At 41.6% G+C, this 27,704-nt stretch overlaps 2 protein-coding genes across 5 annotated transcripts; one reads left to right on the forward strand and one right to left on the reverse strand.

Moving 5' to 3' along the window:
* Positions 1 to 6,209: 6,209 nt before the first annotated feature.
* lyl1 (LYL1 basic helix-loop-helix family member) lies at positions 6,210 to 14,374 on the forward strand. Of its 2 annotated transcripts, none has more exons than XM_037071479.1 (4): positions 6,210 to 6,811; positions 7,854 to 9,173; positions 11,579 to 11,676; positions 12,574 to 14,374. In XM_037071479.1, exons 2-4 carry the CDS (start codon positions 8,422 to 8,424, stop codon positions 13,116 to 13,118), a joined length of 1,395 nt encoding a protein of 464 aa, XP_036927374.1. In that variant the 5' UTR covers positions 6,210 to 6,811; positions 7,854 to 8,421; the 3' UTR covers positions 13,119 to 14,374. The 2 variants fall into 2 exon arrangements, with proteins under 2 accessions (XP_036927374.1, XP_036927461.1); XM_037071566.1 differs by having other exon boundaries at positions 7,857 to 9,173.
* Positions 14,375 to 17,073: 2,699 nt separating this feature from the next.
* LOC119004346 lies at positions 17,074 to 23,850 on the reverse strand. Of its 3 annotated transcripts, XM_037071291.1 has the most exons (8): positions 23,733 to 23,850; positions 22,642 to 22,976; positions 22,367 to 22,477; positions 21,996 to 22,118; positions 20,120 to 20,495; positions 19,944 to 20,003; positions 19,480 to 19,817; positions 17,074 to 19,301 (listed from the first exon to the last, which is right to left on the reverse strand). In XM_037071291.1, the coding sequence occupies exons 2-8, from the start codon at positions 22,972 to 22,974 to the stop codon at positions 17,709 to 17,711; spliced, it is 2,934 nt and encodes a 977-aa protein (XP_036927186.1). In that variant the 5' UTR covers positions 22,975 to 22,976; positions 23,733 to 23,850; the 3' UTR covers positions 17,074 to 17,708. The 3 variants fall into 3 exon arrangements, with proteins under 3 accessions (XP_036927186.1, XP_036927100.1, XP_036927273.1); XM_037071205.1 differs by lacking the exon at positions 23,733 to 23,850 and having other exon boundaries at positions 22,642 to 23,189; XM_037071378.1 differs by lacking the exons at positions 21,996 to 22,118; positions 22,367 to 22,477; positions 22,642 to 22,976; positions 23,733 to 23,850 and adding an exon at positions 21,618 to 21,955.
* Between the last annotated feature and the right edge of the window lie 3,854 nt (positions 23,851 to 27,704).

A 27,704-nucleotide genomic window follows, 5' to 3' on the forward strand; every position in this document is an offset into this window, starting at 1 on the left:
CTGCATTAAGTGATGTCACTTGAGTCAGCTGCAGTCGTGGCCGAAGACTTTTGATGAAATGAAAAAAAATCTGGGAGTGTGGAGTTTGCAAGAAGTGTGTTTACCAGACTTCTGTAACCCACTCCTCATCTCTGCAACGCTGCATTGGCTGCCTCTAGCATTACACACCCCAGTCTCCAACAGAACTGTCAGAGGTAGAGTTGCATTGTGGGTAATGGAGGCAGCAAGAAAGACAAATGCGTGGAATAAAATAGATGATATCCTCCTTCAAGTTTGCAGAGGGCTAAAACAGAAGATAGCAGGCACAGCCGGTGGAAGTCTACAGCACGCACATTCTGTGGGCTGCACAATGCTTCATGAATGTGGAAGACCTGGATAATCTGATATTGAGGAAGTTGAACTTCAGGCGGCTGTGTGCATCACAAAGCAACTTTCACAGGAATGACTCGGGCCCGGCCTCCGATACTGTATCCAGACCTCATGGATGTCCCTCAATCAAAAACAATGAAAACAAAAGACTGAAATTGACGATGTTGTGATGCAGCATGGGAGTTGATGTCATCACTGTTAGTCCTCTGACGTGTTAACAGTGTAAACAGAGGAGGTGACATTTAAAATTCTTATTCGCATTACATTTAACTTTAATTACGCTTAGTTACGTTCGCCAACTTTCTGCCAAATGTAACTAACAGAGTAACAGAGTAACAGATTCCTCTGGGTTTAAATATTGTTGGAAACATCTGGAATCTCCATATTGCAACCTTTTCCCTTTTAAACTAAAAAGGTGTATACATGGTGATCCCAAATGGTTCACTTATACACTTCAGGCCAGAAAAACTCCATTATTACAATTCTATTATAATCAAATAAATAAATATATCTGTTTGTTTGTGTGTTTTGTGTTCATAATATTCCAACATGCTCCTTCTGACACTTCAGGTTTAAAGCCAAGTCCTGATGAGGTCGATCAGGTCTAAGTCATAAGTGTTTCCGGTCAGATTCTAGAATAGCAGTACACACACATCCTCCTGTTTTGTCCTAATTGTCCAACTGAAAGTGACACTCTTCTTGTTGTCGTTTTCAGCAGTTGGATGGCCAGTCTCCAGGACAATCAGGAAAAACAAACAGAGCCGACATCTGTCGTGGCAGAGGAGGAGAGAGAGCGTCTGTCCCGGCCAACGCTCACAGCATTGTTTGTCACTTTCTCCATGAAATACACTGCGAATATTGCCTCAAACAATTAGGTTCCAGTGATCCCTATCGCCCGACACACAATAGTGTTTACATGGCGAGGAGGAAACGTGGCCATGGAGCCCACTTTGGGGAGTGTGTGTGTGTGTTTTCTTGAGCATGTGCATGCGTCTGTATATATCCACTGTATGAGTCTATACGCTCACACAATTCTGAGATGGTGGAAAATATTGGCATCCCACAAGAATATTGTTTTGATTGCGTTCTCATTTTCACCCTCCAGTTTTCCCAAACTTTTGAAACTGTTCAACACTTTTAGGGATTTTGCTGCTACTGCAATACCTGAGCTTGTATGACCAGTAGTTTAGCACTATAGGCTCACTTTAAAATTATTTTAAAGGCTTGCACACATAAGAAAGTGGCTAAGCCAAACTCATCCGGGCACGTCTGGGAAGTAGATGGTTCTTTGTTGACATAAGCCTCGTCGCAAGGCTTGGTGAACTAATCTACTGTAGCAGGCAAGCTAACTGCTGAAATGCTAGCCATCCATGCCCATGCTAATGTAGTGGCTAACAATAACTCCCCAAACTTACTTTCAACATTTTACACACTTTGTTTTAGGGACTTTACATCACTTAATGAAGGCTTACTGTAGAGGAGAAAAAAAGCCAATGAGCTTGCTAACTGTGCTGTGCTAACTGCTTGTCAGCCCTGTCACAGGAACTTGAAGTTTCTGCCATTTATTCATAAACAGTATTAGTATCATCACCACCTGTCTCATAACTATCTGCTAAACATGCCTCTTTTGTCACGCAGATACAACAACAGAGGGGCTAAATAATAGTCGTCGGTGCAACACAGTTAATATACTATGATAGTTTCCTTCTTTTTGGACTTTTTGGACCTCTGCCTCCCACAAAGATCAGCTTGGCTTACAGCAGAAATCCTTGTAAAAATGTTCCCTAAAAAACACACACTGAAAATGATCTTGTCAAAGTCTAGGCTAGACTGCTGGTTCTGTAGAGATGTTGCAGTTTGGGACGGATATGCATTCAAATCTGTGGTGAACTTTGCATGAGCTTCATAAATGACGTGCAGCGTTTCAGCTTTGTTTGTCACCCAGCTGTTCAGTCGCTCTAATCTTCTCCACTATTGTTGTGAGACCATCTTCCAAGAACTTTTTTTTTCTTGCTTGGTCGGTGGCTGTTTCTGAATAAACTCCGTTTTGTGCAGGAATTTTACAGCAAGGCATTTTTTTTACTCTTTTTATGAACTGAATGTAAGCATGTCAACCATTATCATCAGACAAATTTCAAGTATAAATCTACAAATAATTTCCGTAAGTGATGTCCCGGTTCTGTCAAGGCTTGTTTTTTTCCCAGTTACGTGAATTTCCACGGCTGGTCTTCACAGACGACCTTGACATAAGGGCTGCAACTGATTGCTGCAGTTCCATTGTGCTAAATTTATTTTGCCGCATAATTTTACAGTTGTAAATACTGGTAAACAGTCACTTTTATTCTGCTACCTGTGTTAGAAAATATGTAAATGGGTTTTTCATTTTCCACGCCTCACCCACACATGATTACTGGCCCAGCAAGAGATCAATGCTGTTTCTGCAGGTGTGCATACACACACATATATACAAATACACACACACACAAAGTGAGACAACCTTTACATATAGCTTTATTTTTACTTTATTCTCTAGGGTATTTAGCAACAGCCTGACCCTGCCTTATATACAGACACACACACACACACACACACACACACGCACGCACGCACGCACGCGCGCGCGCGAGCACAAAGGCACTCCCATCAATACTCCATTTATTGAGCTGGGTATTTTGAGGTAGCCAGGAGGAGGGCGTGACAGCTCAGCTCTCAGATTAAAACAATCCTCTCTTGATTTCTTCCTCACTCAAGGGAAAAGCGGAAGCTGTCTGTTATCGTTTGTTTCTATAATTATTCCCCATTTACAGTTTGGGTGTTCACACATGCCTTAAATGAGAAAGTCAATGATTTGTCTTCTGCCCAGAAAACTGTGACTTTGTGAGATGCCACAGTAAAATGGGGGAAACCCAAACTGCACAGAGATTTGTTGGCCGCTGGCTCACCGGGTTTCATGTGACTTAATCTATAATTCACACAACTGTGGCACCACAGTGTGAGCAACAGCTTCTTCACTATGTTAAAGCAATTACGATGATTTGGCAACTAAAACTGCATTTTCAAACCATTTGGAGTCCAGATTCTTTTTCAGATTTTTCTGTGAAAATAATAATGGCCTAATAAACCACCTTTACCTCCCATTCATGGTATCCTGTTTTCCAACACAAACTCAGCTATAAGTCAAACTCCGCATTTTTTCCAATTTAACAAATCATAAACTGTCAGGACCTCAAAATACAGGTTAAAAATCTAAAATACAACACTTTAAAGTAGTATTTTTCAATGCACTTCTAAACAAACAAAAGGAAAATATAACAATACATATTATAATCTATTTACATATACATTGCTTTTCATCCCAACTTGTTTTTGTCCCGTTTTCCTTGGAAAAGACAGTGAAAATCACAGATATTAGGACCACACCAGTTAAGGGACTATTTTTGATGGTATTTTTTTTTCTCTATTATGATTCCAGCATTAAAAGGCAACACTGCCTCTCTGCACCGTAGCCACAAGCACTTAAAAACACTAAGTGAACAAAGCCAAAGGCACAAAATTGTGACACCATTAAATTGCATTAATTTTAACAGGAGCGTATAAAGCACAGGAAAAGTTAATCCCTTAAGGATTTCTCTCTGTCCCTTGTGTAGCTTTTTATATGTGACAGGCAAATTCAGGCAGAGTCTGCAGGGACAGCGGAGCCACTACGACGTTATTCTGGCTCACAGAGGGCGATCAACTGGAACCACAGCTGCCAGACGCAGAGCAGTGTGACACACTCTGCTCTCTGATTGTACTCACACTATTGTTATTTCAGCATATTCAGACCCTCCAGGGCTGCCATTCCTTATAATAATGATGATGTTGATGATATTGATGGCCACAATGAAAAAAAAAAAAAAAAAAAAGGATAACAATGATGATGATGAGGATGATGAAGGCGATGACAGATTTGTTGAGTAGTTGCTCAGCAAGCTGCTTTCTTTCCCAGGACCTTGAAGGTCACGTAACTGTAAAGCCTTTATAATGTTTGTGTTTGAGTCTGTCTAAGAAGGAAATGACTGAGGGAATGTAAAAAGAGGCGTTGACCCTGAGGTTGAAGGAGGGAACAGGAACGGGTGAGCACAGAGGAGGAACGGGTGAGGGATGGATTCAGGAAGGAAGTTCAGGAGCTCTCGGAGAGGAAAGTTACCACGGCGATGACGACTCGTGCGTTGGTCATCAGCGACGCAGGTGCGCTCTGATGTCATAAATCCCCAAATCCGTCTCGTGGCCAATAAATGGAGACCTTCTGTGTTTGCACAACGCTGTTGTGGGAATCAGGGCAGAAACTAATGATTATTTTTACTGTAGATTCATCCGGAGATTATTTTCTTGATTTTGATTTTTTGTGTTTTTATGTGAAACACTTTGCTTTTGTATGAGCAGGTGGTGTACTAGCGAAACTTAACTGGATTAGATTAAATAACTATTTCATTACCATTCCCATTATTTTAATCATGACATGACTGTAATTTTGATTTGCTTCCAACCATTTTAATTCATTTCAAGTTGTAGAGGTTTTATGTAACTGAATGTTAATTTATAGTTTTTAAAGGTTTTATTAAACGAGCCCACGATTTTTAATGGCTTTTTTTTTCCTCTTTTTTTTTTTTTTTTTACAAGCCTGTTGTGGAACTGCTTTTACTTTGTCAGTAATTTCCCTTTTTATTGTTTCTCCTGTTCTTTGTTCTGTTCTGAATCATTGTCACTGTAAATGAGGGCTACCCCTCAATGATCTCTCAAGTATAAATAAAGTTTGAATGCATAATGGTGTTTTGTCCAGCCTTGAATATTATAGCCTCCCAGATCCCTGGGTGACATAATAAAATATCTTGTATTATACAGTAAACAAAACATATATTTAGTTCTCGAATATCATATATAATTAAGACATCTAATTCTCATAATTTAAAGTGGAAACCAACACATCTTTGGCATTTTTTAATGTTTTAATAGTTGAGTATGAATTTAATTTATCAGAATAGCTGATGGTTAATTAAAGTGAAGCTCTATTCTGGGACCCACAGTTGCTCCTCTTTTCTCCTTCTCACCAACTTTATTGCATCAATTTGTCTGAAATCAACAATAAAATAACATCAAATATGTTTTTTTATGTAATGCTACTTCATATTCATATCCAAAGTGCTTCGCTGTTTGACATCAGGCTGTGAAAATGACCTTTTAACAGCAGACATTTGATAAGAAGACAAAGAATTTAGGTGATTCCCTGCCCACGCATGTCTGTGTATGACCGTTCACCATTCATAAGCGCGTGTGTGTGTGTGTGCACGTGTGTGTATACAGTACACCTCTGTCTGTTTATTATATTGCGATATAAGTGCAGTTGCGGATATTTTCTTGGAAACGGCCCAGGTCCCTTCAAAGTCTGACCAGTCTGGTTTGATGTGTGTGTGCGTACGTGCATGTAGGCGTGAACCTGCCAATTGTGTGTCTGTGTGTGTTATGAAAAATGTGTGTGTGTGTGTGTGTTGTGAAAAATATGTGTGTGTGTGTGTGTGTGTTTGTGTGTTGTGAAAAATGTGTGTGTGTGTGTGTGTGTGTGTGTGTGTGTGTGTGTGTGTGTGTGTGTGTGTGTGTGTGTAGGTATTGATGGTGGATGGGGGAGGAGGGGTAGTGGAGGTTCCTTATCTACAGGCCACAGGCAGCTTTTGAGGCTCTTATCAGCAGCCACCATATTGTACTCGCACATCCTCTTGTCCAGCAGGGAGCGGAAAACTCTCCTTGCAACACGGTTCCCTCTCTCTCTCCCTGTCTCTCTCCCTCTCTCTCTCTCCCCCCCTCCTCTCTCTCTGTCTCTCTCTCCCACCTCACATTTGCCAGAGTACCAGAGCTCTCCGACTGGCAACCAACTAGAGCATTGTGTCTTCTTGGCGAGGAGAGTGAGAGAAGGAAGGGGTAGACAGGACAGAGAGAGAGAGAGAGTTGAGAGAGGTGAGACTGACATACGGACAGAGACACACACCATCCACATCCAGCCTTTGTCGTGAACAACTTCACGACAAAAACACAAATAAGTACGTCCGGGCTGTCCTTCGCTTCATTTACGACTTCTTCATCTCTTTCTGAACATTTCAAAGTTCTATTCAATTGTTAATTTCAAAAATAATTTTTGAGAGAGATTGAACTGGGTGTGAGGAGGTGTCCTGAGGGGTGTCAGACAGTTTGGCTCCAGTTCTGATCTCAGATTGACAGACAGACGCTGACAGGCTGCAGTGCAGTGCGAGTGACCCGAGGAGGAGGAGGAAGAGGAGGAGGAGGAGGAGGAGGAGGAGGAGGACGTTAAACACTGAGGAGATACACCATGTGCGTTCACAGATTACTTGAACTCTGACGGATTTTGCATGATAGACAGACGTGGCACACTGGACATCATAATGTATCTGTGAGTACTTAATATCTTTTGAATTGTGTTTTTATGCAGCCTGTAGTATACAAGTGTTTTTAACCTCTGGCTTTAATTTTAAATAACAGTGACCAATATAAAAAGAGTCTGACAGGAGGTTCAGTCATACACATTATGTTCTTTTGGTGGGAAAGTCGTAATAAAAATGTGCTATTTAATGGTTGATGATAGAAATTTCATATCAATTCATGTCAGAGGGTTTGATGGATGGCTGTTTACTGTATTAACTAATAACATTCATGTGACAGTCTACTAGTTATATTTAATACACAATATATTGTTCATCTGGCTTAAACATTAATCTGAGACATGCTTTAGACAAATCTAAAATGTAGTAATGAAATGAAAAGCAATGAAATGAAACCATTTTAATTAAAAGTATTCTAATGAAATATTAATTGCATAAAGGTTTATCACAATTGTCAGAGATATTTTATTATGAGGCAGTGACTCAAACTATTAGAAAGGTAGTTGTGCAAGGAATATATGGGTTTGACTAATAACCAAATACTGTAACCGATACTATATTCAGATGTATGTGTGGAACCCATACTGACTTTGCTTCAGGGCAACCAAAATGTGCAGAAGTTCGGCAACTTTATCGCTCCTGCTGCAAAATGAGAAGGATAAAAAGTCTCGTCCGTAGACGATTGTGAAAGAGGGAACTGTCCGATATAAAGTCATGACCACCCAAAAAGACCGAAAACAGGAACAGTTGCGATTGCAAAACCTGAGAAATCATAAGGGTGTTACGCCTCCGTGCAGGGCAGACTAACAACAACCATCACTCTCATCGAAGAGAAGCGTTCACTTGATATCCAGTGTGAGTCAAGTCTGTAAATTTCCATGAATTAAATTCAGATTTCAAAACCGAGAAACGAAAAGCAACAGCTCCTCATCACATTTTAGTAGAAGCTCTTTCGCTTGACCTGTGTGCACATTTTCTCATCGTAGCCCTTTTGCTAAATATGCACCAAATATATATATCCTGAGTGCTTGTTTTTCTTTTTCTTTTGTTCAGCAGACTCTTTGATATCAATCCAATCTTCAGTGATCTGGGACGTTTTCAGTGCTTAAAAGGATTTTGACTCATATCCTCAAAATACACACAGACAGACAGACAGACGGACGGACGGACGGACGGACAGACAGAATCATTAAGAGTGGCCACTGGAGACTCGTTCAGAAACCTCGAGTCTGCTGCTCAGGATGTGCTGTGAGAAAAACCCCCGCCAAATCAGACCACAACCACCACCCCGGCTCCACGCTGCGCCCAGAGACGATACCACAGAGATAGTCGTCCATTAAAGACTGCGGCACCTGAATCGAGACGGCCTCACATCCGCTCAATTACCCAGGAGGAGCTGATGGATTTCAGGTTGGACAGAGGAAAATCTGCATTTTTATTGAGGTAGGAAAGTAGAGCAACGAAAGACTCGGGAGTTAAAAGAGGTTTAAAGGTCTCTGCGTGAACATGTTAGTTACTCTCACGCACGTTTAAAGACTCCACAGGGACAAGACACACTGACACACACTGAGAGGAACAGGAGCTCGGCACTGACAGGAATCCCTCTTGAGACTTCATCACCATGATGGAGAAGCTGAACTCTACAGGCATACCTGCCTCACCCCCTGACCTCCCTCGCCCCTCCTCCTCCTTGTCCTCCTCCCCGTCCTGTGCCTCCGTAGAGCAGCACAGTCCGCTTCAGAGCAAGACGCTCTCGGATCCCACCACCAGCCCTCATCCTGCTAACAACACAGGCCATAAAGGACACACGGACGTCCCGATCAGGTCCCCAATTGCCACGACGACAGTGTTGACCAGTCACCATGCAGGCAAAGCAGCTGCACCTGAGCCCATTGTCATGGAGACCAAGGAGGGAGAGGAGGAGGCGGAGGAGGAGGAGGAGGAGGAGAGGCCAGGAGGACCAACGTCCACCACAGCCCAAGCTGCTTCTGGGTCCCCAACTCTTTCCTCTCCGCCTCCGCTTCTCCCGGCACCAGCCAAGACCTCCCCATGTGCTCTACCGCCTCCCACCTCCGCCGCATCCTTCTCTTCGTCCTCATCGTCCTCTCCTCTTCCTCCACACATTCCAGTCATCAGCCTCGGCCACAGCAAGCCCCCTCTCCCACTCACCAACACCCCTCTGACTGCCCTCCACCCAATTCCCAACCTCCTGCACGGGCCCCACGGGGATCTTCGCCGCAGTCAGATGCCCTGCTTGCCTGTGACGAGCCCTGGAGCCTCAGGATCTTCTGTAGGCTCCGTAGGGCCTTCAGCTGCCTCACCAGGGCCCCTGCTGTCTCAGCAGTACCTGTCTGCACACCCTTTCTTCACCAGGTGAGACCTTGCGCATAAGCCCTATGGTCCCAACCTTTCGCCCTCATGACCTCTTAATATTAAGCAGTTTATACGTGCAACCCTGTCATCATCAGTGAGTGGTGAGCAGTGTGATTTCCGCCTCTCAGATTGCTCCATTTGACTATTTTGGGGAAGAATCAGTTAAACTTTCTATTCAACAAGAAAAAAGCAGTGTTGTTCAAAGTATCCTAAAGTTTTACTTGAGCAAAGAAAAGATACTGAGTCTATTAAATCTGCATATTAAAAGTATCAAAAGTAATTTTCTGACACAAAATGGACAGAAAGCCACCCATAAAAATACTACTTGCGTAAATGTCTTAAAGTATCTGATATTAAATGTACATATCAAAAGTACAAGTAAAAGCAAATGATACATATATTTCTGTTGATAAGTTTGCAGATACTCTTTAGTTTGGGTCAAATAATTACCCACCTGGATGGTTGTTAAATTCAATTCATTCCAATTTTTGATTGTCAGACTGCGATTTGTTTCGTTTTGTTTTTTATCTGAGTAAAAACATCAAAACTTTAATTTTGTACAGTACTTGAGAAAATGTCCTTAGTTACATTCCATAACTATATTTACATGTATATGCTACAGATCAACTGATGATCAGCCTTACTGATCATTGGAAAATATAGAAATATCTGTTTCATGACCTACACTTGAACCAGTCAGGAAATGTGAAAATGTAACCTCTGTGAAGCATCGCATCAAATAAAAATAAAAATGCCACATTCTCATTCAGCTCCTTTTCGGCTTGCAAACAGATGTGGAACTCTAAACTATAAAATACCACAATACACTTTCCTGAGATGTTACCACATCATTAATGATGATGCTGCTCCGTTGGTAACTATGGCAAGTTTATGTTTCAGAGGAAACCTCAACTGCTGGGATTTCATGACCTTCCATAGTGATTTATAGCCCGGTTATGTGGAAGTGACAGCAGGATGTGTGCTGTTATGAAGGCACCTCACATTTCTCACGCTAAATTTACTCATCAGAATGTTTGACTGCTGAACACAAGTTGCATCACGGTTTTTTCTTTGTGCACATTTAGTACCAAAACCCTCAAGAGATTTTACTTTTGAAACTATACATTCAGTTTTAATTGCGGCTAAATTTAGTCGTTGAACTACCAAAAGGCGACAGAACTCTAGAAGCACTTTTTTTCAGGCCGGTACAGTTGGCAACCCTTAGCTTACACTTGTGAAGAAAGGCATTCATTTGCAGACGTTATCAAAGCCCTCCTACTGTTCATCTATTCTCTACTCCAAAAAGGATTTTCCACACAGTTTCTTTCTGTAACAGAGGAGCATCAGCGATGTAAAAAGCAGGACTTTTTTCACAGTGTCTACATCTATGGTTGCACCATCTGTCATGGAGGTCTGGGAATAAAGTTCCCTCCTCCCTGTTTGTAGCAGGAGGCATTGATCCCCCCGCGGTAGAATCAGCTAGTAACCAGACTTAATGAGACTGGGCTGCAACTCTGCATGCACACTCAATCAATGCTACCAATATAATCCCTTCGTGGTTAATGGCTCCCACCAACCTCTTGATTTCTCCAGCCGCTCTCCAATATATTTAAGAGGAGAGGTGCTGGAACAACCCGACATGTTCAACAACTGTTTTTATTGTATTTCGCTGCATTTTATTTTGTGAACACTGCTGAAATTCAAAATCTCACTATGCACATATGTCTCATTTCCTGTGTGAAATATCTCATTACACTTAATATAAGACCATGATCACGAAGAAAGTAGCATTTCAGCAAGATAAGATGGAGTTGACTCTAGGTCATTTTTATTTGTTCCATTTGCAGATGTTTTGTGCAGTCCCCTAATCACCAGTTATTTACCTGGCAAATCCATGGCAACACAAAAGTGTTACTAGGTAATTACCAATGGTAATAAGAAAGTAAATACAATGAAACTATGGCTAAAATTCTGGGCATTTACCTGGTAAATATAGTGGTAAATTATAGTGTGTTATTAGGTAATTACTAAGAAGGTAAGTACAACGAAACTATGGCTAAAATTCTGGGTATTTACCTAGTAACTATATGGTAAATTATATTAATTACTGCTGGTAATAAGCAGGTAGCTACAGTCCTAGCTATTTACCCAGTAAATATATGGTAACAAAAATGTGTTACTAGGTATTGTATTTACTTTCTTATCACCATTGGTAATTACCTAGTAACACTTTTGTGTTACAATGAATTTACCAAGTAAATACATGGTAATTAGGGGACTGTAAAAGAAAGGCTTACCGATATCTTTTACTTATTACAAGCAAATACATTTCCTGTGTTATTTGTCATTTTGAAGTGGCTATTTTTCAGTGAATTCACCCACATTACGGTGTATTTTGTTTCTAGTTCTTACCTCGGCCCCTCGGGAGGAAACTATGGTGTCATCAACAACAGCCGGATCAAGAGAAGACCCTCATCACACTTTGAGATGGAGATCACTGAATGTGAGTTTCTGAGTGACCAAATAAATGTGATTAGTATAAATATAGCCATAGTTACTGTATGTGAACTGATGATATACCGTATATCTACAGTGTCATGTAAAAGATAAGTTTGACTTTGCAGATATTCTGTATTTTTCTTACTGCCAACATCATTAATGTGTTAGATTGTCTCTCAATACTTTCCTGCCACGGCCCAGTTGTTCTTACTGAGGATATAAATATCTACACACCTATAAATATAGTAATGGTTCATAGATACATATTCATATCTTTATAGAAATAAAACAATTCCCTTAAACATCTGGGCACTGTAGTTTTTAAAAGAAAGTCAGACAGTGGTGGATTAATACAGAATTCTAGTATTTACGCATTTAAGCGAGACAAAACCTGTAGGGTCGACTCACAACAAACTGAAGTGCCCAAGTTTACCTTAATGATAAACATATCCCAGTGCAACAATGCCGCTCAGCATCTTGTTTTTTTAATAGTTTTAACGGGGCCCTTTATACAGCTACAACATTCTTGGAAACATGCTGTTCTATCCTGCTGAAAACCTGCTCATATTTCCACCAGAAATATGAGCAGGTTTTCAGCAGAAATATTTTAAACAAGGATTTGTCATAAACGGAGGATGTTGCATAACACATAACGACATGTAAAATATGACACAGCCCCTTTGGTTTGCATTTAAGGGCAAGGACAATCTTTTTTGATGTAGTTCTAGCTGGGAACCAACCATTGTATTTTTGGTTGATATGTTGCAGCGCACAATCAGGTGTGTGAACTGGAAAATGACCACATTTTTGTTTTATGGGATTTGTCGACCATACAGAGAGTGTGTATCAACTTCCTGCATCCTTTATGGCCCCGCACGCTCACAGTATTTGTGTCTTACAGGCCCTCCTCAGAAAATTGCCCGGCGTGTCTTCACAAACAGCCGTGAGCGCTGGCGACAGCAGAACGTGAACGGGGCTTTCTCTGAGCTGAGAAAACTCATTCCCACACACCCACCTGACAAGAAGCTCAGCAAGAATGAAATCCTGCGTCTTGCTGTCAAGTACATCAACTTCCTGGTCACTCTGCTCAACGACCAGGCACAGGACAAGAGCAGGGACTCACCTGAGGATGAGGCCGAGGAAGAAAGCACCACAGTTGGGTTGGACAGTAACAAACTGAATCCTCTTTTCCAGTGCGAGACCCCTCCTCCGTCCCGCGCTGCCCCGCCACCCTCGGCCCATCCCGCCTCGGTGACAGCCCACAGAGACAGAGACTCAACCGAATCAGTCATCGCTCTGGCTAACTCCCCAGCGACGTCCAGTTGTTACGGTGACACAGACAGCGAGGAGAGCTTTGGGGCCAAGAGCTCTTTGGTGACCCATGGCATTCTGGGAAAAGTCAAGGGTCAGATGAGTATGGTGGCGGCCACAAATGACGAGCGGTGACATGAGGAGACGGCAAACAAAGAGGTGTGCAGAGAGATTAGAGTTCATATACTACACTGACGGACAGGACAGTAGTGTGAATAAGAAAGAGACAGATTTTTAGCAACATTTGTGCTTTGAACTGTCTTTATGTTTCTTCCTGTTATGTGCAAACATTGAATGTGAAGTTCTTGTTTTAAGAAAATAGTGAACTGTTCTCTGGCACAAGTGGAAACATCACAGAACCTGAAGTCACAATGTTCCATGAAATCTAATTAGATCAGATCAAACTGGATTTTCCAAAGAACACCACAGACCGATAAAAAGTTAATTCTCTCACAAGATGTAAATTAGTAGCATTGCTCCAGTAAAGTCATGGTGGCGTTGACGGCCTCAGACTCTATGTCGTGCCTGCAGAGAAGCGAATAACATGCATTCATGGATATAAGCTGCAGTTTGGTCCCACCCTGACATTGTGACACACTCGTACCAGACAGAAATAAAGTGTGTTTTAGTTTGCTGTTCCGTATTTGACATCCTCTTACTGCGCTCCAAAGACTGCTCTTTGTCAGCACAATTTCTCAACACATGGTTGCCATGTTGCCATGTCAAATGTTGAGGGAACATTTGTGTGTCCTCAGAGTGCTCAGTCAGTGGTAATCTCAGCCTGACATGAATCAGATGCTAAATGTATAAATGCAGTGCTGCTGGACTGGGGTCGTGAATGAACCAATTGAAATGTGAATGCTTAGTTTAAGCTACGCCGCACATTATACAGTATGGGCCAAGGCCACACTGCATGTTGTTTATTTGTGCTGTTTGACCAGAGCGACAGATTGATGATGGTACTTTTAACACGGGAGCCGTAAACAACACCGGTTAAAAAATGATGAAAAAAGTGAGTGATGTGACTCCCTGAAGACCAGTATAACTGTTCGCTGACGTTACTGTGACAATCCCAGCCCTGGAAAAAAGAAAAAAAAAACAAAAAAAAACCTGTTGACCTAATAGCTGTTGAAGCGCTGAGGTTTAAACCAGGCTGCAGATTTCAGGAGGGGTGTTGTACATGTTTTCAGTGGAGGAATGTGTACTCAGATCATTTATAAAGTTGCAGTAATGTGGTGTAATAATACTCTGTTACAAATAAAAGTCTTGCATTTCAAATCTAGCATCTAGTGATGGTGTTAGCATCAAAATGTTGAACCCAAAGTGAAAGTACTCTTCATGCAAAATGGCCAATTTCACAATAATAAACCATTATACTACTGGATCATGGATTATTATCTTAAGGTGTGGAACTTCTGTGTTGAGCTGGAAGCTGACCATTAGTTTATGTTCGCTGTCCTCATTTCTAAATAAATGCTAGCTAATTCATCCACAGGCTTGTATAGGCAACTGAGAGAGATGGGAATGGCTCGTTTTCACGTCAGGTTACAACAACAACAAAAAAACCATTACTATTGTTACAATATTATTATTACATTGAGCCCCTTTAATGAAAAAATCAGATGTTTTGAGGTCGAAAAATGTTTGCAGCCAGTGAAGCTGCAGCTAATGTCCATACGCTGCCAGACAGCTCCATAATCTAAAATAACAAATAATATTTCATTATCTGGTTTATATTTTGTGTTGATAATCTGAAAGTAAAAAGTTATGTCAATGTCAAAAAATGTTGTGGACAATATTTGCTTCTAAAGTGTCACGGAGCAGAAGTGTAAAGTAGCAGGAAGTGTAAAGTAGCCTCTAGTAAACTACAAGCAACTCACAATTTAACTTAAGTAAATTATGTTTCACCACTGCATGTTTTTGATGCGTTTGTGCATGCTGTATGTGTGTGCATGTGCATGACTAGTTAAAACAACTATGCAACAGAAACATTTGTAGGTGTGCGGTCGTGTGTCAGGAAGGCCGGGGTGGATGTGGGAATGCGGTTAGAGATGGGGTTGAGCCTGGTGGTGTTAGTTGGGGGGGGGGTGTAATAGTGAGAAGTTTGGGGGGGGTAAGGTGCAGCTGTGCAGTGGTGCTGGTGTGTATCTGCCTGCGTACTCGGCTATATCAAGTGGCCAGGAAATGGCTACAGTTAGTGCTGTCTCATTGATGGCCAACAAGTTTCCTGGAGGAGGGGTGGTGGCTGTGTGCTGTGTGCTGTGTGTGTGTGTATGTGTGTGTGAGTGTGTGTTGATGGATGTTTGGACATGTGGTGTGGCAACTGCTGCACGGAAGAAAAGGGAGTGGGGAAAAGCAAAAAAAAAAAAAAAGTACAGCCACCAGGATGCTCTGGGAACCCCTACACACCCGGTTTCAGGGCCACACAACAGGAAGAGCTGCTTTCACAACGCTGCTACGGCTGCTTCTGCCCGCTCTGCTGTGCCAGGCCGCTCTGTCGCTCTCTGCTGCGCTCTGAAACCACAGAGAGGATTACACACCGAGGCTGGGGTCACACACATTACAGGGGTACTGCAGGATACTGACAGATTTTTATTATTATTATTTTTTTGCAGCAACACAAGTGATTTGCTGTATTATCGCAAGTTATTTAACAATCCATTAACTTGTTGCAGTACAGTCTTGCGAAGGGCCTCCTGGTGTCATGTGTGTAACGAATCAGAAAATAAACTTTATCACAGCACGCATTAGACTTGTCATAACACAGAAAGCACAGGTGTAATTGATTATATTTAAACAACTGCATCCCATTTAGGTGATCTGGTTCCAGGGGTCTGTTATTAATCCAGATTTGACTGGTGGACATTTGTGCAGTCGGTTTAATCGTTACTAAAAGCCAATGCACTAACGACAAACTTCTAGTTACAGAGGACTGAACCTGTAGCCTAACTTCTGACCTGTTGTTATTTTCTTCAGTTTTTCCTTTTTCCTTTTGAGAAGCTGCACCGTCTAAACTAAAAAACAGCTGCCTGCAGTGGTCAAAAATTACAATATCGGCGCAGAAACTTCAACCGAACATACTTCAAAGCTACAGATTCAGGTCACAATTCTCCAAGTGAAAATGCTATACATCAATATCATAGATGCTGATCATAGCTGCTCTAACAATAGCTAGTTCTGTTCAAGTGAACCAATATAAACAATACCAGGACAGTGAAATGCCTGTGTGTGTCGTTCTGTGACACGTCAAAAAGCCTTCTCAGAAAAAAACACTTTCACAGCAGTTTGCATCTGTCATACTTCTGTAACTATGTCGCTCCTAAAATTTACTCTGTTCCTCTAACATCTTCAAACTTATCATTTTTATTCAAGATCACCCAACTTTTGACCTAGTAATGTCTTAGTGAAAATATTGGAAGCTTTCTTATCTTAGAATGGATTCTTGTTATTCACAGTCCTTGTTTAACCCATATTGTTATCTCTACTCCATCCCCTGAGAGGGTGACTTTACTGAACCAAATAACAAATGCCTGAATTTTCCCAGTGTGGGAAGGACAAGCTGCTCTAAACAAGTGGGGTTTTTGTGATTTGCAGAACTTTAAATTAAATAATGTGAAGACGCATAATATAGGTGAAGGAAATGAAACCTTATAACTGGGGTGTTAATCTTCTCCTCTTCTCCTGATACAGGAGGCCAAGCAGGGTGATGCTGGCCAGCCTGGGACTTAGAGATAATGTCCCTGCCTCCACCCCTCCGATGTGCCCCTCTTGCCACCAGAGTCACACCCACTTGCACACAGATATACCAGTCCCTCTATTTCACCAGTCATGCACAGTCTAAACCTGCACGTCGCATGTGAGCAGTAGACATGTTGGAGGACTCTTGGTCCTAAAGCAGCTTGACTGTAGCCTGCCAATAATGACGAGATGGCTGTTTAATGCAGAGATTTAGCAAGTTGCCAGGGTTCATAAAGGCAAAAAACAAAGTCAGTGTAGACAGTGAAAAAAAAAAGCTTTAAAATGTTGTGATAATTTGCATCACCTGCTGAGCATAATGTAAAAAGTAAGAACACTCAGGATAAAGATGCAGTCATTTTAAATAAGTGTTTTTTAATTGAGAGCTGAAGAAGATTACAGTATTAGCAAGAGATAATTCCTAAATGATCGATATACTGTATATGTATAACTTGCTTTAAAGATGAACAGGAAATAATATACAAAAATATATTTTCTCACAGAATCGGACACATCTTGCACACAGCATATAAGACATATACCTAAACACATTTTGACAAAATCTGAAAACATGTTTTCAGGCATATTGCTAGAGCAGATCGAGAAGGACAACATTTGTAGATGACAATATACTTATACAACAATATTTTGACATTCATAACTAAAAATGTTTGTAGGTCAGTCTGGTTTTAACCTCTTGATATCAACATTTGCCTTGTCAAAGGAAATCACACACATTCTCATTCATGAACTGCCAGGATACAATTAATTATTGAAGCTGGGTATCATCTCAATGCATTTCTTTACAAATGAAGAAATTGCATCATTGTTGTGTAAAAAGAAACAAACATGAAAAGGGTCAAGATCGCTGGTCAAAATCAAAATGAAAAACATATTCTCCACTGTTTTTCCAATGATACACTCTGATATTATTAATGTCTGATGTTATTTTCTTTTTATTTGTTACACATTTAATGTACATTCAGCCCTTCATTCAGTTTTCAGTACTTTCTCACCTTGTTTTACCAGTGAGTTCATGCCGTCATTCACTTTTCGCTCCATATTTTTTGCAGCTTCATTCGTGTTTTCTAATGTGTTTTTCTTGCTGAATTTTCGTCTGCCCACCTCAGATACTGCAGATCCAGCCACTGCCCCAACAGCTCCGCCGAGCACACCCCCCAAAAACACGCCAAGCACCAGTCCTAGCAATGCTCCCCCTACGACTACCTTTGGCACCTGTTTAGCGGTGGTCCCAATTTTCTCCCACACCGAGCTCTCAGCCACCATTTTGGCCCCTGCTTTGGCCCCAGAGCCCACCTTCCCCCACACAGGACTCTGTGCCACCTTCTTCGCACCGGAACTGATTCCAGCTCCAACTCGCATGGAATTTTCAGCCATCAGTTTAGCTCCAGTTTTGGCCCCAGATCCGACTTTTCCCCACATAGGACTCTTTGCCAAATTCTTTGCCCCGGTTCCAATCCCGGCTCCGACACGCATGGAACCATCTGCCATCAGTTTGGCCCCTGATTTTGCCCCTGAACCAACTTTTCCCCACATGGGATTTGCTGTGGCAGCCTTTGCTCCGGATCCCACCCATGCAGAACCATCCACCACTACCTTGGGAACTCTATCTCCTATTAGTTTGGACACATGTCCGGCACTAGCTCCAACCTTCCCCCACACAGAACTGTCAACCACTATTTTCTGGACATTTTGTGCTCCGCCGCCGACCTTTCCCCACACTGGACTACTTTTCACCTTCTTTGCTCCCTCGCTGATCCACACAGAGCTATCTGCTAACAGCTTGGGTAAATTCTTTGCACCAGACTCCATTTTCTCCCTAATGGAACTGAGAAGTGAGGGGTTAATGCTGGAAAGTGTAACAGGAGGAAGGCTCTCGATATTCATGGTTCTTACACTCATCTCTGCCTCATCCCTTGTTTTCTCAATCTCATCCTCTCTCACTTCCTCTTCTGCCTCAACCACAGGCTGCATGTAGGAATAAAGTGCCCGCCTATCAGAACTGAGCTGTCTAACGTCCCCTTGTCTTTCTTCCTCTAGTTTTTTCCCCCTTCTCTCCCTTGCCATCTCCACTTGTCTCTGCCTCACTCTCTTCTCTGCCTCCTGAAAAGCAGGACAAGAGTAACACTGTCCCCCAGCCTCCTTCACTGTCTGCTCCACCTTCTCAAGCAGCTCTACCAAATTCTTACTCTTCCTCCAACCTCCTGCCGTCTCCATCACATGAAACCTGTCCCCGCATTTCTCCACCAGCTTTAACAAATCCCCACGCTGACCAGCGATGTAAGCCTCCACGCTGTTGTTTCCAGCCTTCCCACTTTCCCTCAGTCGATCTGCGTAAGTAAAGAGGACCATCGTGTGTCTTTCGACCGACTCCGGACCAAAAATGGATTCAAGAGCCCTGAGAGCCTGCAGCTCGGTCTTTGCTGGCTGGTCTAAAGGGACGCACAGGAGGAAGGCATGGGGACCGGGACTGGATAAAGCAACACAGGAGGAGATCTGAGCTCGAACCTCATTTGGCGTTTGCTCTGAATTGAACCAGTCTGGGGTATCCACCAACGCCACCTGCAGGTGAGAGAGGAGAGCAGAGGAGTTGAGTAATAGGAAATTAGCCAGATTGTAGTGTTTCATGCCATGAAACACATGAGGGTGTCAAAGATTAGATGTTTAGATGTTTTGGCAATGGCACACAGTGTAAAAGGGAAATTCAACTACGCAAGCAAAACACATCTTCATAACTTACCTGTCTTCCTTCAACCAGAGCTTTCTTTTTCTCACACTCCTTAGTGATCGCTGTGAGGCTTTCTGGATGTGACTCAAACGCCTTCTGTCCCAATATGTAGTTGGCAGCGGTGCTCTTTCCTGCTCCAGATCGCCCAAGCATCACCAGACGGAGCTCCTGAGATGATGAGGAGGAGGAGGAAGAGGAGGATAAAGGGAATGAGTAGGCGGAGGACGAAGATGAAGGAGCTTGGTTGAAGGCTGGCAATGACGGGGAAGAGGCGAAGACAGGCGAATCAGGAGAGGAGGTCGGAGACACCTCAGGGGACCTGTCTTCAAAACTGTTGATTCTGTGGTGCACTGAAAAAAACATCAGATGAAATCTGGGGTTTAATATCGAAAATTCAAAATGAAAATTATTTATTGAATGTCACAGAAGTGAACTTTAAGGGGCAAAGTACTAGATAAGCAGGTCCTGTGACTTACAAGTAGTGACCAATTTTGGTGATGATTTAACCTCAGTCATTTGTGAGAGTAGAGCTCCATCTATGGAGGGAAACCAGAAAATGAGTCTGATTCATTTTCAGCTCCCATCTACTTTTCTTCTTTTTTGCATTGATCCAGAAAAATTGGAACCAGAAAGTTTTTCTGTCATCAATTACCTGCATTTAGTCTGAAACTGGGTGTCCTCTTCACCTGTGTGACCTCATGTGGCTCTGAATATGACTGTCGCTCTGGTGCTGGAGTTGAATGAAGCCCGTTTGACACTTGGCTCACACCCACTCTTCCATCCATCACATCCCTCTCTTCTCTTCTTCTCCTCTCCCAGGTGGTGCTGTAGTCCTCTCCACTATCATTACTCCTCTGTGTTTCTGTGTTTGGGATATGTGTTGAAGCAGTCCTCTCCATTCTCTCTTCCTTTTGAGCTCTGTAACTTTCCATAAGTTCTTGCTTTCTGTCTCTCATTCGTTTGTCCAGTTCTTTCTCCTGAGCTGATTTCTTGGTGTATACCCCATTTTTCCTCACCATGTTGTCAACCTGTTACATAAATGAATAGATAAACAAATGATGCATTAAGGAAAAGTCCTCTAACTCAATTTGTAATTACAGAGTCAGTTTTTAACTAAAGAAGAAATTTCGAAAGGAAGTGCGGTATGGATGCTAGATGTTCAAAAAGCTGACACTAAACTACACTGCTGATTTGAAAAGTTGAACACAACAACTCATGACTGCTTGCTCCTATTGTGGTTCAGCAAGGATGATTGGGGGACAAAGTGTGCACCCACCTCAGCTTGGCAGTACTTGACTAATGGCTAGAGACTAAACTACATTGCTTGAAAAATTCCTGGAAGCTAAACTGCATTGTTTTAGTAATGAATGGAAGCCAAACTGCACTGCTGGCATCACGTTCTATGAACAGGCAGCTGGAGGAGAAGCTAGAAAAGTGTCTAGTTCTCCTTCCCTCTGGAATTTTCTGAGTTTATGCACAGTTGCTTGGCACTCCTGTCACAGGCTCACAGTGCCAAATGTTTCATTTTAATTGATTCCATGGTAACGTGTGAAGAACCAGCACATTTCTTTTTTTGATGAGGGCATAATGCATGGAGAGAGAAATGTGTGGGAGAAGGAGAAAGTCTAAGACAATGTTTTAAAGATTTTACAGCTCATCTCCACTCTAATGATCATGTCACACACTCTAGCTCTGAAAATTCCTACCCATACACACTACGGTAAAAATATGAGAAGGGTTTAAAATTGCATGCAACTTAAAACTGTGATTGTATCAAAAGTATGATTGAAATGCAAATGCTGAATCACGCCTCAAGTGTTGTGAACATGTGAAAGAAGTGAATGGGGTTTCAAGCTCAAAGTATGAATGAGTAGATGAGAGTTTAAAAACCTTGAGAAAGTGTAAAATGTGGGAATTCTGACATTCCATCCATCCATTTACGTAATAAGGGAAATTGCCACAACACTGTGGAATATTTATACATTATATAAAAGCTATTAATAATATAATCAATAATGGAGCTGAATATTGAGTATTTTTTAAAAGAAAAATGGTGAGAGTGAAGTGCCAACAAACAAACAAACCTTCAGACAGAATGATAAAAATACAAAAATGTTGATACTGGAAGAACATATGTTGTGAATGCTTACTGCAGGAAGTTATGGGAATGCAGGGAGTCTCCACAAAGCAATAAATTCCATGTCAATCAGGGTTGCAACGTAATAAGCCAAATCATTAAGCCCTAAACTGGTCCTGACCACGACTGGGTGTGATTGTATAAATGTAGGACAGGGCGTTGCTGGGAAAAAAAAAAAACTACATCAAGATTTCACTTTTTATAAAAGTCCTTGAGAAACATCACTAAATCCACTGTATTTTTTCCCATATACCGTACATCAGGACTAATTGAACTGTTAGATAACCAACATAATCAATATGAAACAAAGCTGTAAGTGCAAGTGCAACATATGTGTGCAAACTCTTGTCTTGACACTTTCTGTTTAATGTGTTCTGTGCAGACATCTCACCTTGTCCAGAAGCTCACAGACCTGCTCCCTGTTGTCCGGCTTACGATTATTAATGACATGGTACCTCCCCCCACAGCGCTCAATTATCTGCCTCAGGCCTGGGTGTTCTTCCCGCAGGTACTCCTGTGGAAAAAAATTTGATTGGCTATGTGTTGCTATTTCCTGCTCTTACAGCAGCTAATTAGTACAAATAGTTTACAGTGAATGTAAAGAAACACTGTAGAGAAGTCTTACGGAAAAATAGTTTACAGAAAATGATGCCATCCTGTCACAACTGAATGTGCTTTTGAACTCCAAAAGTTAAAATACTAAAATCAAGAAGACTTGACATTTTATCTCAGCACCCCACAGAGACTGTACACCTCGAATACCTCCACTGTTTTTCCCATCAAGTAGTCCCCACAAGTCAGCAGGACCAGGGTGTGATCCAGCACCTCCTCCCCAAACACCAACTCCAGCTCCGCAGGCACACGACCCTCCATCTGGGAACACCAGGGAAAGAAAAGAGAGAAAAGGGAACAACAATTAGGAAACACAGTGATGTCAATCAAAGCCATTTTTAAACTACCAAAAAGATCTCCTTGATGATTGCACGAGCAAATGAGACCATGCAGAAGTCAAAGCACAAACAGGGACTACAACCAACCTCTGTAAACACGCAAACAGGTACCAGTAGTAAAACAGCATGTGGGCCTGGTGCTAGCAGCGTCAACGCATGCTCAGTCTCCTTCCTGACGCTGTCCTCCACCTTGCCTCCGACCCAGAACCACCTCGGCGCCTCTACCAGGGTCACACTCCTGCCATCAGAGACACCCTGCCGCAGCTGGCAGCTCCTGGAGGAACTGGGAGTTACTGGGGACAGCTGGCCCAGGATAGTGTCTGCTGATGATGTCTTTCCACATCCAATGTTTCCCAGAAGAACAAGTCTGAGCTCCGGGGGGGAAGACCCGTTGAAGCTCCCTCTCAATTGTTCACTCATAGCTGGAAAGTGAACAAAAGCAAAAGTTGTTTTTAGGAATATATATGGCTTTAAACCAAACCAGACTGAGATGAACGTGCAAATGAAATGGGAAAAATTGAGAACTGGATAGGTTAAGTACTGTAGGTGTTTAACATCTAATCTACCATCTGTTATGTAAAGAGAATGACTTCCAAAAATAAACATAAATATAGATGTCTTTTTATTTAGTTTCCTTTGAACATCATGCGTCTTCCTACAAATTCACCTTTCACATATTTTGCATGAGTCAACAGGAACCATGCTAATCGGTAATAGCTGTGGTCTTAGATGAAGCTTTTATTTCACCAATATCATTCTTTCTTTTGTAACTGCGTCCCTTTTTTCTCAGTGTGCCTCATACACCACAACTCACCAGTCCAGTCCAACTACATTCTACCTGGACATTTATACTTGACTGATATGCAAACATGCTCAAAACACATCAACCTACAAAAGTTCATGGAAATAACAACCAAACATATGACACTGCACAATAGAGGAGTATCCTGTAAAATGGTGCACATTTAGCACTAAGATGAACCTTAAACTTGGCATTAAACTAATACCGAAAGTAAAGAGTATGTTTAAATAAAGACGGCAGTTGTCAATTGACAATTCAAAGCTCACATAAGACTGACAACTATTTCCTCAGAATGACGCACAGCTGGTTTACTCGTACTTAAAACTTTTAAGATTAGTAAACTGAAGTATTGTTAAACAATAAACATCATACTTACTCAACAGTTTGAGGTCTTTGAAGCCGTGTTCATATACTGTCTTCTCTCTGTGCTCTGTTCCGTTGGCACCGAATTACGTCTCTCATCCAGACAACTTCAGTACATGTCAACAACTAAATTATGCCTACGCAGGTGAGGTTCATCTCACGGAGCAACCCGTCTCACCACTCCCAATTTGGAACACATGTGCACACAAACGCACCTGTGAATATCTTTTTTGCGTGCGCAACAGGTTTCTTTGTCTGTGGGCTGCTAAGCATTCCAAGATGGGGTGGAGGAGGTGTATCCCACGGCTCATGTGAATCATTCTACCTTCGAGATCTATCTACCACACCCTTTCAGTGTCAAAACTTGTGGATGAGTTTCAGGGTTTATGGTTGTTTAGTTTGGTAACTGGTGAAATGTGCATGTGAATATTTTGATATAATGCAGTTGTCATCCCTAATCAGGAATGAAGGCATGCCACAGAAAGACCTGACAAGTTCACAGAGTGTTGTGTGTCACATGGACGGACCTTGACTAAATAGTACTTCCCTCCTTAGTTTGACAGCCTCAAAGCCACAGGCTTCACTTCCTTACATCGTCTGTACCTGTGTCAAGTACTACGTGAAACAGATTCACAGGTGTTGAATTTCAGAGCAATTAGACAAATAATAGACTTCAATATAAAACTCTCTTACAAGTATCACATTGACTTAAGTAATAAGTAAGTTAATTGGTTATGTTACAGTAATGCAGTATTGATTGTGCATATCCCATAAACTCATAAATGGCCATTCTTAGCTTATTGTATGGAGTTTTCACAGACTGGTTTTATTCTCTAAAATAAACAAATGTATATTTTTGCCAACTTTAGAAAAAAAAAATTAAGAACATGGATCACTTCTAAAAAGGTGTCATTTGTACCATTTTAGCATTAAAATGGTACAAATGACACCTTTTTAGAAGGTAGAAGGCTGTTCTTTATGTTTGGCCATCATACGTCAAAGAGTGACAAAGGCAGTCAGCAAGCGTGACCACAATTCCTTGTTCATCAACATTTCTGTCAGATACATTTTCATCACCAATGTGGTTGTTTAACAATGAAAACAACAACAACTACCATGATCCCAAACTTCTTCACATTGTCAAACTACATCTTTTGTTGTGTTTGTTTTGATTGACAGACTCCTCCTGGCAGAATTACATACTGTGTTTAATGTGCCCAGTGACATGGACAGAATGTATTTTGTCAACAAATGAAAGTTACATGTTTCAGTCTTCACAAACATCTTTTGACTGAACAACCATGAAAAAAACTTGACATATTTAAGTAAACTTGGCTGTTTGCAATAAAACAATAATATTTTTTTAGTGCAGAGAAACATCTGTAGCTATATATCTTTCATAAGTGTCAACTAACTTATAATGTCTTTCTTCATTTTAGAATGTGCTTGGTACTGCTAGTACAGTCTTCATCACCACTCACATCCCAGGCATCACATAGGCAATGTTTTCCAGAGTGGAGGCCTTAAAAACAATGATTAAAAACATGACAGTTGTTCCCTCCTTCCTGATGACATAACATATGGGAAGAAAAATCATTTCAGTCATGTGCATGTCTGTGCAGGGTGTCAGGTAAGTGGTGTGAATGTTGTGTTAAGTGGCTGCATCTCACCAGTGTCTGTTGTGTGCAGCTGCACAACTCTGGTATCTCTGCCGTGAGGCAGAGTAGAGGAGCCAAGGCACACAGCAGAGAGTCCAAAAGCAGAGACAAGCTACTTGACATACTCACTATTTTCTGCAGAGACACAAAGAAGGGCAATTATCATCCCTCACTGCGGTGAAAATGAGTAATGTTCTCCTGGGGCTAAAGTAAACCTGCCTTTCTTGATCTCAAAGTCAGTTGTAGTCATGTAGACCAACATATTTGTGTCAACACTGGAGTGTTTTGTCTGCAGCACTGCAATATTTCACAGCTTTAAAAATGTCCCAAAGCAATTTTGTTTGTACAAATTATTGTCAAACTACTAGTTCATAAAGCATGTATCCATTATTATCTATGTAACCAGAGACCAGTATCATTATAGATCAAAAAAGAAAATTCTTCACTTTCTTCATTGAATCTACTCACATTTGTCTCCTGAAGATGGTGTCCAATCAGGAACAAGGCCTCCCCCAGCAGGTGTAGGTGAGCTGCAGCACTGACAGGACTCCGGTCAGAGCAGCCGGGACTCCTGGATGTGGATTTGAGCGTGTCCCAGGCTGAACCAGGGGGACTGCGCATAGAGTTTGCTGGAGTACAGGTGTCCTTCATGGGGCTAGATACCACTAAATTACCTGCGGAGCTGGTTTTTAAAGCTGTCACTGTACCAGGAACAGGTATGAACGGCCAAGGCCTGTGGGTTACTGAAGTGGCAGGAGGGGCAATTATTCTCGTGACGGGACAGTCTGCCATGTTGTGCTGGTTATTTGGATACACCCAGTACTCTAATGTGGAGCTTTGACTCTTCTGAGAGAAACAGAAAGGTAGAAAAATCACACAAAGTCGAGGCGAAAGTAGAAATAAAGTTTGCGCAACATACAGCATAATTACCTGATCAATGCTGACCTCTGCTGGGCAACATGAATGCAACAACCTGTCTTGGATATACTGGAAGACAGAGTTTACGAATCAACATGAGTTAGTATAGAAGCGAGTAAATAACGGGCAAATTATTTATTAATTGATTTTACCAAATCCAGACAAACTTAACCTTACATTTAATCCCATGGTCTTTTTACATCCCTGCTCTTCTCTCACCTCTTGCCCTCCTCTTGTTCCCCATCTGTCTTGTGGATAATCAGGGAGGAAATTGGAGGACTCTGCTTCATAAAGTTCAGGGTCAGCTTCACTATTACCTGCAATGTGCCATTTAATCAGATTAAATATCTAAAGATTATCCTGTTAACCATGTTTTGATTTAAGGAAGTGCTCTTTCGATCGCACCGTGGTCACCATGTAGTCATGGTGGTATTAGCTGACATTTGCTCACCATTTACCACTGACAATACTGTGTTACACAATGATGGATTTGTGATGATGCATGCTAACGCACTGTAAACACACACAGTCACATTTAAAGCACCTCACCAGAGCGTTCCCTTTCCTTCTTGAGCAAGCCCTCTGGTTCCTGAAATTGTTTTAATAACAAACTATCAAAAGTGGAAATTTGTCATTATGTACTCACCTTCATGCTGATGGAAAGTCAGGTAGAGAAGCGTGGTCCATAAAACATTTCAAAACAAAACAAGACCCTATCTGTTTCTGTTGTTGAGGGGAATGCTACAATGCTTTTTTTTTTTTCTGTGAAGTTCCATAAATGTTTTGTGAACTACAAAACATCACCTGACTTTCCAGCAGCATGGAGTTTGGTATATAATGACAACACTACATTTTTTGTGTGAACTTATCCTTTAAAAGTAAATTACAAGATCCAAAATTAAGCAATAAATGCAAAAAGGTTATGTGTAACTGGCAATGATAACTATGCAACCAAGTAGGAAAACATATACATAAGTTTAGGGATCAATGTTCAATCACAAATACACAGTTTTATTTCCTGCCTTACATATAAGCTCTCTATGTCACAGAGTTGTATACAGGGCTTATACGAGACAGTGTGTACAGTATGAACAGTGTGGACAATGTGATCTGCATATCTCAGCTAAAACTGCCACAAATCAGCTCACAGTTCAAAGTTCAATTCTGTGCAGTGAAAGACATACCTGACATTGCAAAAGAGCACAACACCAGTGCAAATGTATAGATAACATGTACCAGGGCACTATATGATAATATATCACAGCTGATGTTTACACGCCTGATCACTCCTGTTGACAGTCTTAAAACTTCATAGTCAACAATTTCCCCAACATTCGTCTAACAGTGCAGCCCACCTTGTAAAGCCTCTTGGTGTAGCATTCCACACAATCCAAATCTGGATCCTCCTG

The sequence above is a fragment of the Acanthopagrus latus genome, chromosome 1 (assembly GCF_904848185.1).
Source record: "Acanthopagrus latus isolate v.2019 chromosome 1, fAcaLat1.1, whole genome shotgun sequence".
Classification (NCBI taxonomy): Eukaryota; Metazoa; Chordata; class Actinopteri; order Spariformes; family Sparidae; genus Acanthopagrus; species Acanthopagrus latus.

Excerpts from the sequence above, each read along its gene's own strand:
- lyl1 (XM_037071479.1), top strand. The coding sequence starts at position 8,422 with ATGATGGAGAAGCTGAACTCTACAGGCATACCTGCCTCACCCCCTGAC. Across the intron at positions 9,174-11,578 it reads GCACACCCTTTCTTCACCAG|TTCTTACCTCGGCCCCTCGG; the intron begins GTGAGACCTTGC and ends TTTTGTTTCTAG. Across the intron at positions 11,677-12,573 it reads TGAGATGGAGATCACTGAAT|GCCCTCCTCAGAAAATTGCC; the intron begins GTGAGTTTCTGA and ends TGTGTCTTACAG.
- LOC119004346 (XM_037071205.1), bottom strand. The coding sequence starts at position 23,160 with ATGTTTATTTTTGGAAGTCATTCTCTTTACATAACAGATGGTAGATTA. Across the intron at positions 22,478-22,641 it reads CTGTTTGCGTGTTTACAGAG|ATGGAGGGTCGTGTGCCTGC; the intron begins GTTGGTTGTAGT and ends TGGTGTTCCCAG. Across the intron at positions 20,496-21,995 it reads TCTGTGAGCTTCTGGACAAG|GTTGACAACATGGTGAGGAA; the intron begins GTGAGATGTCTG and ends TTTATGTAACAG.